The 14,964-nt window shown below is 33.5% G+C and overlaps 1 protein-coding gene across 3 annotated transcripts in view; it reads right to left on the bottom strand.

Moving 5' to 3' along the window:
* CSMD3 (CUB and Sushi multiple domains 3) overlaps positions 1-14,964 on the bottom strand; it is a 1,277,440-nt gene that overhangs the window by 144,809 nt on the left and 1,117,667 nt on the right. For all 3 annotated transcript variants that reach the window (XM_011982326.1, XM_011982327.1, XM_011982328.1), the window contains 2 exons: positions 9,290-9,386; positions 6,072-6,176 (listed from right to left, as the gene is read on the bottom strand). In XM_011982326.1, coding sequence (XP_011837716.1) covers positions 6,072-6,176; positions 9,290-9,386 — 202 coding nt within the window. The remainder of the gene's footprint in view (positions 1-6,071; positions 6,177-9,289; positions 9,387-14,964) is intronic.

Below are 14,964 nucleotides of genomic sequence, written 5' to 3'. Positions count from 1 at the left end.
AAAATCCATGGTGCTTGGGTAGAGGGCACTGTATTCTCTGGAGTTTCTGGGAATAATAGTCTCCAGTGTGCAACTGAGTGAACAGTCAGTCTTTCTGGTTGCCCGACTGGATACTGTTCTAAACCACAGCTGCTCTATATAGCACTTCATCCACCAAACACATTTTAACTGTTATTCAATCTGTTCTTAACAATGCAGTCAAAAATGCTGCCATGGCTTGTTTTATACGTTTGTCCTTAAAAACCAGAGCAGAATTTATTAGTCTTTTTAGTACTGTAAAGTAATACTTAGTCTTTAAATTTTCTTGTTCAATCTTCCACCATTCTTCTGAATTTAAACTCAGTACTTAGCAAATATTATGTTAATGTCCTTCCTGATTAGACAACAGAATTGCAAACAAGAAACATACTCTAAAATTTTAAAAATTAATTGAAAGAATGTTAGTTGTCCTTTGGCACTGATTTCCCCACTGTCAACTAAATGTATCTTTTTCTCACCTGTCTTTATCAGTCCCTCTCCCCTATTACCTCTCTTTTTCCATATTCTGTAACTCTCTTTTTCACATCTATTTCACTGTATCCTTTCAGTTTTCTATTATAATTATAATTTTAATTTAGGGTCACTGACTTTGTGTAAAAATAGCACATGCAACTGTAGTATTTTTATGTGACCAATGTAGTCAAGTATACCACTAGTAAGGTATTTATTAAATTTCTTCAAAAAAGAAAGGTCTTTGTCTACATGGAGAGTTAACTTCTGCTAAATTATGATTTGATAAAATTATTTTTCTATACCTTTAAAGGCTTTTTGTAGTGCTATTTTTAATTATATTTACTTTAATTCAGGAAGTTTTCAAATAATAATGATCCAATTAAAAGGAAGCATTCAGCAAATGTTTTGATATCTTAGTTAAGGCCTATCAACACAATGCTTTAAAAAGTTGCTGACTATAATATCATCTTCTAATAGGTTGCCACCTTGTGGTTTTTGAAAAATACAGTTAACACATTTCATAGATTGCATAAATATCCTGTTCTATGTTTTGTTTGCATATTTTTCTCTTAGATGAAGAATCTAGATAGCAAATGACTCTTAAGAAGTATCTAGGGATCATCTTGAACCCAAAGCATCACTTTACGAACATTTAGATTACGTGAATTCAAACTAATAGATTAAACGCCATTTACTTTGAATAGCCTCTGGACTATTAGGAGAGTTGGTAGTGTTATTATTTAAAGCAACTGCACATAAAATATACCAACGCATCATTTGTTCTTATGCTCATTCATTACCAATAGTAAATTTTCACATTTTTTAGTTTGATTCAGATAATTAATTTAGAGGACAGTGGCTTTTCTTGCTCATTTTATAGAAATAACAAGTTGTAACTTAATTGGGTAAACAGTCACAAATACAGTACAGGGAAAAACATATACCATGTAATAAAGTTTTCATTCAATTAGAAAAGAGATTTGTCTCATTCATCTCCCAATTTCCCTACAGTTCTAAGCAGAGTGCACTTCACATAAGCACTCAATGTTACTTTCTAAATTAAAGATCATGATTTAAAATGCTTAAATTATAACTAGTATGTCTTTCCTGTCAAAGATGTTGGTTTCCAAGACCTAAAATTGTGAGATTTAATGTGAGTAGTTATTGATTTCCCTTAGAAAGAGCAGTCAAACTTGTAATTCTCTGTTCTAAAAGGCAAGACACAATGTACTATTAGCATCTATTATGTGTTAATTAGGATATAGCTCAATTTATCTCATTTATTAAAAATAAGAATTTCTAACCAAAAGAACAGTTTAAAAAATATTATATATAGCTATATCATCTTGTTAAATATTAGTGATCATATATTATACAAATAAAGGATTTTTACATTCAGCAATATATTTTAGAAATGCAAAAGTTGTACACAAGAGACTTTTTAAAGTTTCTTCAATTTACTTGTGGTTTACAATAATTTAATGGTCTGCATCATGAAGAACTATCAAAACGTATTCTGCTTTTGACCTGCGGCACCTATAACAAAGTCAAATTTCTCATTATGACACCTTACACCTTTCAGGAGTAGTCTTGCCTATATAAGCAGCCTTAGTTACTGTCACTGCATCATATCTTATGTACCATTCCTACTGAAATAGTTTGAATTTTTCCTAATGCGGCATATTTAATAGCTGTCTGAATGTGAGATTTCCTCTGCTGAATCTATCCACTCCTTGCTTAACTGTAAAACTCCTTATTTTTTAAGACTCACCCCAAGTGTCACCTCCTGTTTGAAGTATTCCCTGAATTTCCTAAATGGAGACGGTTATTTATTGCTTTTGGGTGATCTACCACAAATATATCTATTACTGTATTCAAAGCACTGTGATATTGCTTTATCTTTGTGAATCTTCTACAAGACTCTTCAAAGAAAGATACTGTGACATGTCTATCTTCACATTTTTTATGTCGAGCATAATGCCTGACATATGGTAGGTGTTCAAAATATTTGTCGGCTGAATAAAGAATGAATGAATAAATTTTGTTTTATGGATTTGTCATGTATTTGCATTACAGTGATACATTTATTGTATCTGAAGTTAGCAATAACTGAAAAGTAAACTTCATTATAAAACCAAAAACATGTAAAAAATCATTTAAATATTATTTACTTAGCACATGCTTATCAATTGCAGCTGCTGTTCCCTCCCACTGAGAGTTTCATGTCTATCAAAACTTCAATTTAGGTAATGGTGTTTCAGTGTGGAACTAAGTGGCCTGAATGAGATGATATTGAAAGATTTTGTCTTCTTTGCATTTTAAGTAGAGAGTAAGAAAACCCGTAGTTACCCAAACACTTACCTAATTACATTTGTGATGATTTTATGTATGAAATGACACATTGCTTCATATATGTGTTTAATAGGGGAACTAATCTATTTTTATGATGGAAAGTTTTGCAGGAATTTGGGAGATGAATGTACATTTTCTATGTCAGGAGTAGTCACTTTAATTCCAATTTTAAAATCTCTACAGGATCTAGTTCCTTTTTCACAATTTAAAAATACTTATAATTAAAAAGTAGGCATTGCAATTGGTGCCACAGATATTAAAAGAGTAAGAGACTGCTATGAACAATTACACACCAAAAATTAGAATAACTCAGAAAAATGAAAAAAAAATTCCTAGAAATATAAAAGTTACCAAGACTAAATTTTAAGGAAACAGAAAATCTACATGAACCAGTAACTAGTAAAAGGATTGAATCAGTTAAAAAAGTCCTCCCAACAAAGAAAGGCACAGCACCAGATGGCTACACTGGTGAATTCTACCTTACACTTAAAAAATTAACATCAATCCTTCTCGAATTCTTCAAAAAAAAATTGAAGAGGGGAAAATATGTCCAAACTTTTTTATTGCAGTCAGCCCTGCCCTAATAGCAAAGCCAAAGACACCACAAGAAAAGAAAACTATAATCCAATATCCCTTCTGAACATGGATGCAAAAATCCTCAACAACATGATAGTAAGCCAAATCTAGCAGCATGTTAAAAAAAAAAAAATCATATACAGCGACCAAGAGGAATTTATTCCTGGAATGTAACAATGGTCAAATGTACACAAATCAATAAACGGAATATATCACATTAACAGAGTGAAGAATACAAGTCACAAGATTGTATCAATGAATGCAAAAGAAAAGTATTTAAATGTATTTGACACCATTTCATTATTAAAAACTCTCAAAAAAAACTAGGTGTATAAGAAATTTACCTCAACATAATAAAGACCACATATGAAAAGCCCATAACTAACCTCATACTCAATGGTAAAAAACAAAAAGTTTTTTCTTTATAATCAGGAAGAAGGTAAGGATATCCACTCTCTCCACTTCTAATCAAAATACTACCGGAAGTCCTAGACAGAGGAATTAGGCAAGAAATAGAAATAAAAGGCATCCAAGTCAAAAAGGAATAATTAAAATTGTCCCTGTCTGCAGATGATAAAATTCTAAATGCGGAACAACATAAAGACTCCATGGACCACACTGAGATGTCATCTTGCCCCAGGTAAAATGGATATTATCAAGCAACCAAAAAAAAAAAAAAAAAAGAGGAGAAAAGGTAACTCTTATACATTCTTGGTGGGAATGTAAATTGGTCAAGGCATTATAAACAACAGTAGGGAGGTTTCGTTAAAAAATGGAAAATAGAACTATATAAGATCCAGCAATCCCACTGCTGGGTATATATCCAAAAGAAAGAAAATTGGTATATCAAAGGGATACCTGCACTCTCGTGTTTATTGCAGCAGTATTCACAATAGCCAAGATATGGAATCAACCTGTGTCCATCAGTGCATGAATGGGTAAGGAAAATATGGTATATATGACAATGGAGTACTATTCAGCCATAAAATTGAAATCCTGTTATTTGCAGCAACATGACTGGAACTAGAGGATGTTATGTTAAGTGAAATGAGCCAGGCATAAAAAATGGATATTGCATATTCTCACATATCACACATATATGTAAGCTAAAAAAGTTGATCTCATGGAGGTAGAGAGTAGAATGATGGTTACCAGAGGCTGAAATGGATGACTTGGAAGGCAAGGAAGAAGAGAGATTGGTTAATGGGTTCAAAAATACAGTTAGAAAGAAAGAATAAATTCTGATGTTTGATAAGCAGGGTGACGAGTTAATGATAATTTATTGTATACTTTAAAATAATGAGAAGATTTGAAATGTTCCCAACATAAATAAATGATAAATGATTGAGGTTATGAATGATAATTCAATTACCCTGATTTGATCACTACACATTGTATACATGTACAAAAATATCACATGTATCCCAGAAATATGAATAATCATTATTTATCAGTAATATTGAGGAGACTCCATTAAAAAAATAAAAAACTGTTAGAACTAATAAGTGAATCCATGAAGTTGCAAGATACAAAATTAACATACAAAGAATCAGCTGCATTTCGAGACCAGCCTGATCAACATGGTGAAACTACGTCTCTACTGAAAATATAAATGAGCTGGGTGTGGTGTAGAGTGCCTGTAATCCCAGTTACTTGGGAGGCTGAGGCAAAAGAATCACTTGAACCCAGGAAGTGGAGGTTGCAGTGAGCCAGGATCATGCCATTCCATTCCAGCCGGGGCAACAAGAACGAAACTCCTTCTCAAAAAAAAAAAAAAAAAAAAAAGCTACAAAATGGCTACGAGAAAAATTACAGAAGACACACTGTAAATAAATAGAAATAAATAGAAATATATCCCATTTTTATGGATTGGAATATTTAATAATGTTAAAATGTCCATACTACACAAAACAACCTACAGATTCAATTTGATGCTTATCAAAATCTGTGACATGTTTTTCCACAAATAAAGTACTAACATGCATATGGAACCACAAAAGATCTTGAACAGCCAAAGAATTCTGGAGCAAGAAGAACAAAAGTGCTGGGGTCCTACTTCTTGATTATATATTACAAAGATAGAGTTACCAAAACAGTGTAGTACTGGATAAAAACAGATATACAGACCAGGAGGTGATGAACCTGGAGGACATTACACAGTAAAAGAAACCAATCACAGGAGGATAAATACTTCATGATTCCACTTCCATGGCAAATCTAAAATAGTCAGACCCAAAGAAGTGGAGTAGAATGGTGGTTGTCAGGGGATAGGGAAAGGGGGAAATGAAGAGCTGTGGTTCAATGGGTATAAAGTTTCAGTTATGCAAGATGAGTAAGTGCTAGAGATCTGTTGCATAATATTGGACTTACAGTTAATATAATATTGCACACTTAAACATTTGTTGAAAAGGTAGATTTCACATTAATTATTCTTACTCAATAACAAAAAAAAAACTTGTAAATTCTTGTGAAATCATTAAAACTTTATCCATATAATTTTGTAATTGAATTGAAGTAATACTTCAAAATTTTAATAAGACAGTGTTTTATTTGAGAAAGTTGCTATAATATATACATACTCACAAAAATATTTTTTAATTAATATAAACTTGTTCTTAACCTTTTTGAATGGCACATGGTATTATTTTTACCTGTGTATTCAAGATGAAATCCTGCAGCAGAAACACTGATGTCTGATTGAAAATTTAGATATAGATTATTAGACGTACTATTCAAAAGATGGGGTATTGTTGTTCCTGAAATGATATATGAGAAGGCAAGTCAATGGCCATATAATAAGTACTATAATAAAATTAAGTAAGTTTACTAATCAGTCAATAGATTACCACTAAAAATATGCATTAATCAAGTTGTTTTTCCAAAAAAAAATTAGTAGAAATATTTTTCTCACAATCCTCTTTCAATATACTGTTCCTATTTCCAAGAAGACAGACCACTTGAGATGGCTTTAGATTGCTTTCTAAAAATAGGTAGGAGCAAAAAGAGCTGGTGAAAGTTAAAGCTATATGTTTGACATGTTCACCGAAAAAAAAGTTGAATTTCATGTGGATTTCAGTATTCTGTGCATGAGCTGATAATAAACAATAAATACATATATATGTAAAGTTAATCTTGTTAGAAACATGAATGTTTGCAATGATCATGTTCAAAGAGGTTATTACTGTGTATTCGCTCTGTTTTCCAATATGTTTTTTGAAGACTGTGCTATATCAGAGGCCTCTGATTTTCAAAGTGATAACCAGTTTTAACTGCCTGTATGTCACCAAATTTGTGAACTAATTAAAAAGAAACACAAAATATGAATAGAACAGTTTGCAAACTAAAAAGGAATAAAAATAAACTTAATTTTGAACTTTGTACGTGATTTTTATAGTATAGTAACAACTTTGTATGAGTCAGATAATATAGTCATTGATTGACTTTTAATAATGAATTAAAGTTAGACAGCTAGATAGATAGATTATTCTATACTAGGTCAAGTGCCTTAATGTTTCTTAAACTCTGACAGCAAAGCTGGTAGTCAGCTTTCAAAAACATTCCAGTTATGAACTACTGTTACTCTTGTCTTTCAGCAAATGCATTATAATGATATTTTTCTGGACTTCTGAAGGAGACCAAATTTATTTTATTAAGTTATGGAGTTTGAAAATATAAAGTATCTGCTTGAAACAATTATTTCTTGAGTTTGCTATTGAGCAAATAGTTTAAGATTTTTGACTCCAACTCTAGCAGTTTCAAATGGCAAGCATGAAAATAAGTAAGCGTTAATTCTACATTTTAAGACAAAGTTCAACAAGCATATGAGTTGACATCATTCAAAACATTTCTTTGTAAGTAACTGGTTTCTTTACATTTGCTTTGCACAACTTTGTGGACCTCACTCCTGATGTCTTCTATGAAAGAACAGAAAAAAATTTATTACAGAGCACACACTTGCTTTTTTTCTGACCATAGTGTGATAACGGCAACCGCTGAAGACAGGAATAAACAGAAACTTAAAAGGTCATTTCACCTGCCTTAAGTCTCTTAGAGGATCTTACTGATTAAGAGCTCTAGTTCTGGAGTCACACCAGCTGGGTCCCAATCTCATTCTAACATTAGTTGTACAACCTCAGGCAACTTAATCTCTCTAAGCCTCCATTACCTACTAGGTTTGCTAGAAAGATCAAATAAGGAAATGCATGGCAAATGTCACACAGAACTAGCACTTAGTGATCAACAGGTGTTATTTATCACTTATATTATCATTATATTATTATTTTTAAAGTATTACAGATGGGTGTGGTGGCGCATGTAATAATCACGGGATTACAATCCCAGCTAATCAGGAGGCTGTAAGACAGGTGGATCTCTTGAGACCACAAGTTGGAAATCAGCCTGGGAAACACAGCAAGACCTCAGCTCTAAAAAAACAAAATAAAATAAAAATTAATTGAGGTTGTGGCATGTGACTGTAGTCCCAGCAACTCAGGAAGTTGAAGCAGATAGGTCACTTGAGCCCAAGAACTTAAGGCTGCAGTGAGCTATGATTGCACCACTGCACTCCAGTCTGGGCAATAGAGCCAGATCCTGTCTCTAAAAATGCACACACAAAAATTAATAATGATACTAATAAAGTATTACCCCCAACCTATTATAAATAAAAGTATACTAAAATTGTGTGGGATTTTTCTAAGACTTCTATCTAAATCTATATTGTTCATGCCTAAATCAAATCACTCCTGCTCCAGATATTTCTTTCTTTTCCTCATTGGTTCTGATAAATAATGGGTTCCACTACTCCATTTAAAAATCTCTTAAAAGCTTAGTCATTCAAATTTATTTCAGTATATCTGAATTGAATAAGCTAATCTGTTAGCTACGTTTATATTTCTAGAGTTTAAAAACTATAATAGTAAAAAATTAACAAAGTAAAACTTTTTATTTCAACTTCTATATGCAAAAGCTTTTAAATTATTGCATAAATTACCTTTTAAACCTCAATAAATCTGGCCGGGTGTTGTGGCTCACACCTGTAATCTCAGCAGGTGTGATCACCTGCTCGCCAAGGCAGGTGGATCACCTGAAGGCAGAAGTTCAAGACCTGCCTGGCCAACATAGTGAAACCCCGTCTCTCCCAAAAACTATAAAACTTAGCTGGGTATGGTGATGCACGTCTGTAATCCCAGCTACTCTGGAGGCTGAGACAGGATAATCGCTCGGACCCAGGAGGCAGGGGTTGCAGTGAGCTGAGATCTCACCACTGCACTCCAGCCTGGGAGACAGAGCGAGACTACATCTCAAAAAATAACAACCTTAATAAATCTAATAGATTTTAAAAACAAGTCCACATCTTACATAAAAAATAAGACTTTTATTTTGTTTCTTTCTGGTCTTGTTACACATGTATATACTAATTTTATACAATTTTATTCATTTCATAGAAATAATTCTGTATTCTCTTTATTCTCACCTAACAGTACCTTGTAGCATTCACCTGGCTATTTTCATGACTTCATAGCACACAATTCAAAGCACAGTGTAATTTTTAATTATTATTGCTCATCCTTTTAAGGAAAAGAGCATACATACTATTCCTGAACCCCAACTCAGCTGAAAATATTATCAGTAATATAAAACCATCAATAAATAATTAGACAAATATATAAAGAATTAAAAATATAATAAGGTTTTAAATATCAATATTGATATCATCTTTAAATCTTTTAAACTTCAGTCCTTGTATCTTTGTGTATAGTTTGTAAAAAGCAAATTAAAACCACCAAGTAAGAGTTGTAGGCAGCTCTTTAATTTTGTTTATATTCTTAATTATACTTGTATTTTAATTCAGCTCAGCTCTCTTATTTACCTGAATAGCTTCCAAGTCTTGGAGCATTGTTGTCTCCCCCATCATAAAAGTCCAGAGAATCCCAATTATGTTCTGTGGCAAAGCTAACAACTTGTACCTGTGAAATAATAATTACAGGTAAGAATAGACATTTCTAACCAGATACACATAACTATAGTCCACCAATCTCCCTTGGAAAAGAGAGTTCAAATCCTGGACCACATAACTGTGGCCCCTCATGGAAGGTTTTTAACAGAACTTATTTTTTTCCATTATTGTACTGGCTTACACGAGCTGATTTTTACACAGAAAAGCCTTTGAAGCACCTACCAACGTTCACTATGGGTATAACCAGAGTAATGTCTGTCACTATCTCAGAACATTCTCTTTTCAAAAGCTTTGAGCTAATCTAATGACTCAGTGCCTGGAATCTCAATTCATTTTCAAAACAATTGGTTAATTTTTATGTATATGTCATTGATTTGAGTTTCCTAGTTTTCTTGTAGCTATTAGGAAAAACCAGATTTGTGGTCTACAAGTCTATAGGAGCTTATAATAAACCTTTTTAAAACCAAGTTTATTTCTGGATACTTTTAAATTATCCTTCCCTTGCATAAACTTTGCTCAATGTCTTCTCTTCCTTTATTTAAAAAATTTTAACATGCATAATTTTAACAAGTCTCAGTATGAATGAGAAAAAATGGCATTTTGTAATTAATTCAAATGCATGTTTAAAAATTTATTTTAATGAATAGAGTTATAGCAACTAATTCACAGTTGAAGGTCCTTAAAGTTGAGAAGGGAAATATTGGGGAGATTTAATTCTCTCCTGTCTATTAAATTTTATTTAAAGAAAGAGGCATGTGTTACTTTATCGCACATCACTTGGCACAGCTTGAGTTTTTGCAAGAACCCACAGGACCCTCACAACTGTGGATACTATTTTGCTATTTCTTTATTAATTTTTTTGTAGTTTTAGAGGAAGGAAAGGAATAACTTTATTAAAAGTTTTTTTTAAGCTAAAATCTGTTAAAAACGTAGGCACTGTACATTCACTAAATAATTACAACAATTTCACTCTTTAAAAATTTATTATCTGCAAAATAGCCCATCATTATTCTTCCATACAAGTGAATATTGGTGCCTGTTTCCAGGGGTGAGTGCCACATGGCAATAGATACCCTGCCTGTAGGATTGGCATCAGGCCCAATGGCAATGTTCTAAGACAGGAAGAAGACCAGAAGTAAAGCTGTATAATTGTAATATAACTGCTACCTCCTTAAACAATTATAAATTCCCTCTTCATGTCTAAAATTTCCTTTCCTTCAGTTCAGGGGAAGAAAATACTGCATTCAGCTTTTTAAAAAATGTGAAGATTCACGCAGGAGTTGCCATTTGGGCTAAGCTGAAGATATTGAGCTGAAGGAAATTATTGAGTGTCTAACAATGTAAAAGGAATCAAACCATGAGCTAGATTTAGTGGACCACGAGTAATCTTATTTAGCCACAGGGGAGGGTATTTACATAAGAAGAAATACACATGCAAAGTTAGAGAAATAATAAAAAGTTCAAAAGAGTAGAGCTTAGTAGCTAAATACAAGAGAACTTAGAATCAAAGAGCCTAGGTTTGCAACTTCCTGGCTCCTTCTCCTCATTGGCATGCCACTAAAGGAAAGTTGTCCATCTTTCTGTACTTCAGATTATTTAAATAAATTATTGTCATAAGGGTATCTAATACACAGATTCATTATAAAAATTAAATTAGTTAATTCGTATAAGGTGCCCAGCATGTAGTAACGACTCAATAAATCTTAGCTAAGAGGAAGATTAGGGGAGAAACTCAATAAAAAACTAAACACCAGCATAGTAACTATGCACTTCAAGACACAGTGACACCTTCAGTTTTCCAATGAAGGTTTCAGAAGTCGGAGGAAGAACATGATTAGGACTGTGCTCTAGGTACAGCACTGCATTGGGTGAAGAAAGTAAAAGTGAAAAGACAATTTCAATATCTATTTCAGTAATATTTCAATATGTATTGCAGTAAAAAACAATGAGAGACTGAAGTGTATTGGAGGCAAGTGTAGTAAAAATGGGAATCCAGATATTACACGTGTTGCTGTAGAGAACGTTATTAAATTTTGTGTGATTCGAATAGGGGAGGAAGTGAAAGGAAAATTTTGAGAAAAATTTATTTTCTTTTCTGAATTATTGAGAGTAGTGGGGTAACAAGAGCAAAAATGTAGACATCTCCAGAAAAATCTATTACCTAGGAGGCAGAAAGTCAGTTTACTTCTGGATACATATGTCTAGTGTATATAGCTGAATAATGCCTTCTGAAGATATTAGGTTCTGATCTCTGGAACCTCTAAATATTACTGTATATGGAAAAGGGTCTTTCAGATGACCTTAATTTAAGAATCTTGAGAGAGGGGAAAAGAGGCAGAGGGAGACTCGACACTCATAGAAGAGAAGACAATGTGACCACGGAGGCAGAAATTGGAGTGATGTGGCCAGAATCCAAGGAATTCCAGCAGCCACTAGAAGCTGGAAAAAAATAAGGAAGAGATTCTCTCATTCTTGAGACCCTGAAGTGGTCAGGGACAAGGTAGGAGAGGTTCTGCCAGGATCTCAATTTCAGTGCAGTAAAGTTGATTTTGGACTTATGGCCTCCACGGCTATGAGGAAAAAAATAAAATAAAATCTGTTGTTTGTAATTATAAAACTCATGGTAATTTGTTACAGCAGCCAGAGAGCTGTAATATAATTTGCCACTGGGATTTGAGGTACATTGTGAATGTAGTTTGGCATAATAAAAATATAGAGTGTAGAAGAAGAATTTGGCCAGAAGGACTGGCAGACAATGCTATGAGATTTGTTAAGGGACTCAAATAAATGATTGAGTACTCATTATGACAGAAGACACGTGAAAGCTAACTAAATATTTTTTTTTCTTTTTTTGAGACAGAGTCTCGCTCTGTCTCCCAGTCTGCAGTGCAGTGGCGCGATCTCCGCTCACTGCAAGCTCCACCTCTCGGGTTCACTCCATTCTCCTGCCTCAGCCTCCCAAGTAGCTGGGACTACAGGTGCCCGCCACCACGCCCGGCTAATTTTTTTGTATTTTAGTAGAGACGGGGTTTCACTATGTTAGCCAGGATGGTCTTGCTCTCCTGACCTCGTGATCGGCCGGCCTCGGCCTCCCAAAGTGCTGGGATTACTGATGTCAGCCACCGCGCCCGGACCAACTAAAAATTTTAAAAGAGGTAATTATTGACTCACTGTTCAGAGTAACTTTGCATTAGATATAGTTGCCCATCATGATGGCAATGGAATAGCTTTATGAGGTAATGAATTTCCAATCATTAAAACTAGGCTTCTATCATTATAACTGTTCAAATTCCATTTTACTTCAGATTACATAAAATCAGGATAATCATCTGTAAACTGATACAATAATGTAATCAACATATTTTCCCCCATGGTTTATTACATATTTCCCTTTTCCTGATAACTATCACTGTTAATTTTGAATGTAGCCCCATTGAAATTCTCCAATATATCCTGCTAATATAAACAAACAAATAAATGAATCTACTCTTTGCCACAAAGAGTGGGATATTCTCACGTAATATTAATTTAACAAATTAATCTGTTTGTTGAGGTAATTCCCAAAGAATGGTTCAATTATTCTGTATTATTGTAATTTTTCAGCATTCCAAATGTTTCTTCTTTTCCTCTCTTTTTAACAATGATAATCCCACTTTATCTCATATATGATTTATTGAATATTCATGTAATTCTTTATTCACACATATATTTGGTCCAGCAGAGACAAATATTAAATATTGATCTTTAAACCTAGTGTAGTAGCCAGGTAGCTCTTAGGTAAATTTAATGAAGATTCAAATATAAGTCATATATTACATAAGAGTGTGTGTGTGTGTGTATGTGTTACAAGTTTCTATAACTCAGTGATATGTCTAAAACTAGCATCCATATAAGTGATCAATCAGAAAAAAGTCCTTGATAGCTGTTTTTAGCGTGTTTACAATTAAAATCCAAAATTTTTACACACTATATGTTTGCTAAATGCTCTGCTAAACTCAAATTTTGTTTTCTAAAGTACAGTCAAGAAACAAAGTCCTTCCTCAGTGGAAGATTTTGGTGTTATTCATATGTGTCCAGTTTTGAATAGTGTTTGCCTAGGATAAGTGATATATAACATAGTTTTTCTGCAAACATCTTAGTAGTTCATTATGCCTGCTAACCCTAAAATAGTCAAAACTCCACTTGTGCAAGTATTCATTGATTTGTTCTAAAAATATGTACTGAGAATATACTGCCAGGCACTGTGCAGTATGCACTTCCAGGAACTGTACTAGCTGACAGAATGGACTTGGCACTGTCCTCATGAGGTTATAGATAATTAGTAGTAACATTAAAATGTGATGGGTGTTATGATAAATAAATTCCAGGGAACTATGAGAACATACAGCAGAACTTAACCTTGTCTCAATTTCATGGAAGGTCTTCCACAGAAAATGTATTTAAGTTGAGACAGAAATGTCGAGTAAGAATAAGCAAAATAAAAGGAGATCATAGAGAGTGTTGGCAGAAAGAACAACATGCACAAAGGGTCCAAAGGCAAAAGAAAGCTAGGTTTTTATAAGGAGCTGAAATAGTACAGATAGAATAGTTACAAAATAAGGACAGAGCACAATGGCATAATCAATAGTGTCAAAGGAGTTAAGGAGATTGGAGACAACTGAGGTATTATATACAAAAAAATGATAGTATTACATTTTTACTTTCAGATGGTTACTCTACTAGATGTACAGGAGATAGACTGGAGGAGAATAAGAACCTGGGACAAGGATGACGCTACCTGATCTTGGGTAGTAAAAGTGTGGATGGAGAGAAATAGACTTGTTTAAGAGATTTATGAAAGACAGACCTGACAAATTTCATTGTACCGAGTTAAGAGTCAGAGAAGAATTAACATTTCTGGCTTGTGTAATTTAATGGATGAGGAAGTTGTTCTGAGAAAGAGAACACTGAGAAAGTTCTATAGTTTTGAGAAGAGTCTATGAAGTCAGTTTTAGACAGGTTGAATTTGACAAGCCATCAAGAAGTTTAGCTGAAAATGTCCAGTAGGCAGTTGGATATATGTTCTGCAGCTTAGGTGAGAGGTATGGGTTAGATATTTAGGTCTGGATGTCATCATTTATTCAGCACCTCATTCGAAAATATGTTTTCTGATTTTCTATTATGGTTTAGGTCCGGACATTTCTAGCACATGAAAGTAGCTGAAGCCATGGAATTAGACAAGGTCCCAGAGAGAATAAAGTGAAATGAACAAAGGCCACAGAATCTCATAAACACTAATATTTGAACAATAGATTGAATTGGAAGAGGAGACCAGGTAGGAGTTATAGAAGTAGGAGCTACAGATGTAGAAGAGAAAACAAAACAAAATCCAAGAAAATATTGGTCTCCTAGGATCTAAGGAGACAAAACTAGTCTATTAGGAATCAGGGGAGGAACAACAAGATAGAGAGCTGCTGACAGAGCAAGAAAGATGAACCACACAATGGATTTAATCACATTTAGATCTTCACTATGAGATTGGCTCTATTAGAGTATTGGGTGCTGAAGCCACATTGCAGTAGGTCAAAAAGAGAAGATGAAAACTCAAT

Source organism: Mandrillus leucophaeus, unplaced genomic scaffold, assembly GCF_000951045.1.
Source record: "Mandrillus leucophaeus isolate KB7577 unplaced genomic scaffold, Mleu.le_1.0 Scaffold239, whole genome shotgun sequence".
Taxonomy (NCBI): Eukaryota; Metazoa; Chordata; class Mammalia; order Primates; family Cercopithecidae; genus Mandrillus; species Mandrillus leucophaeus.
The sequence above is the reverse complement of the archived record's forward strand: the minus strand, read 5'-3'. Positions and strand labels throughout refer to the sequence as shown.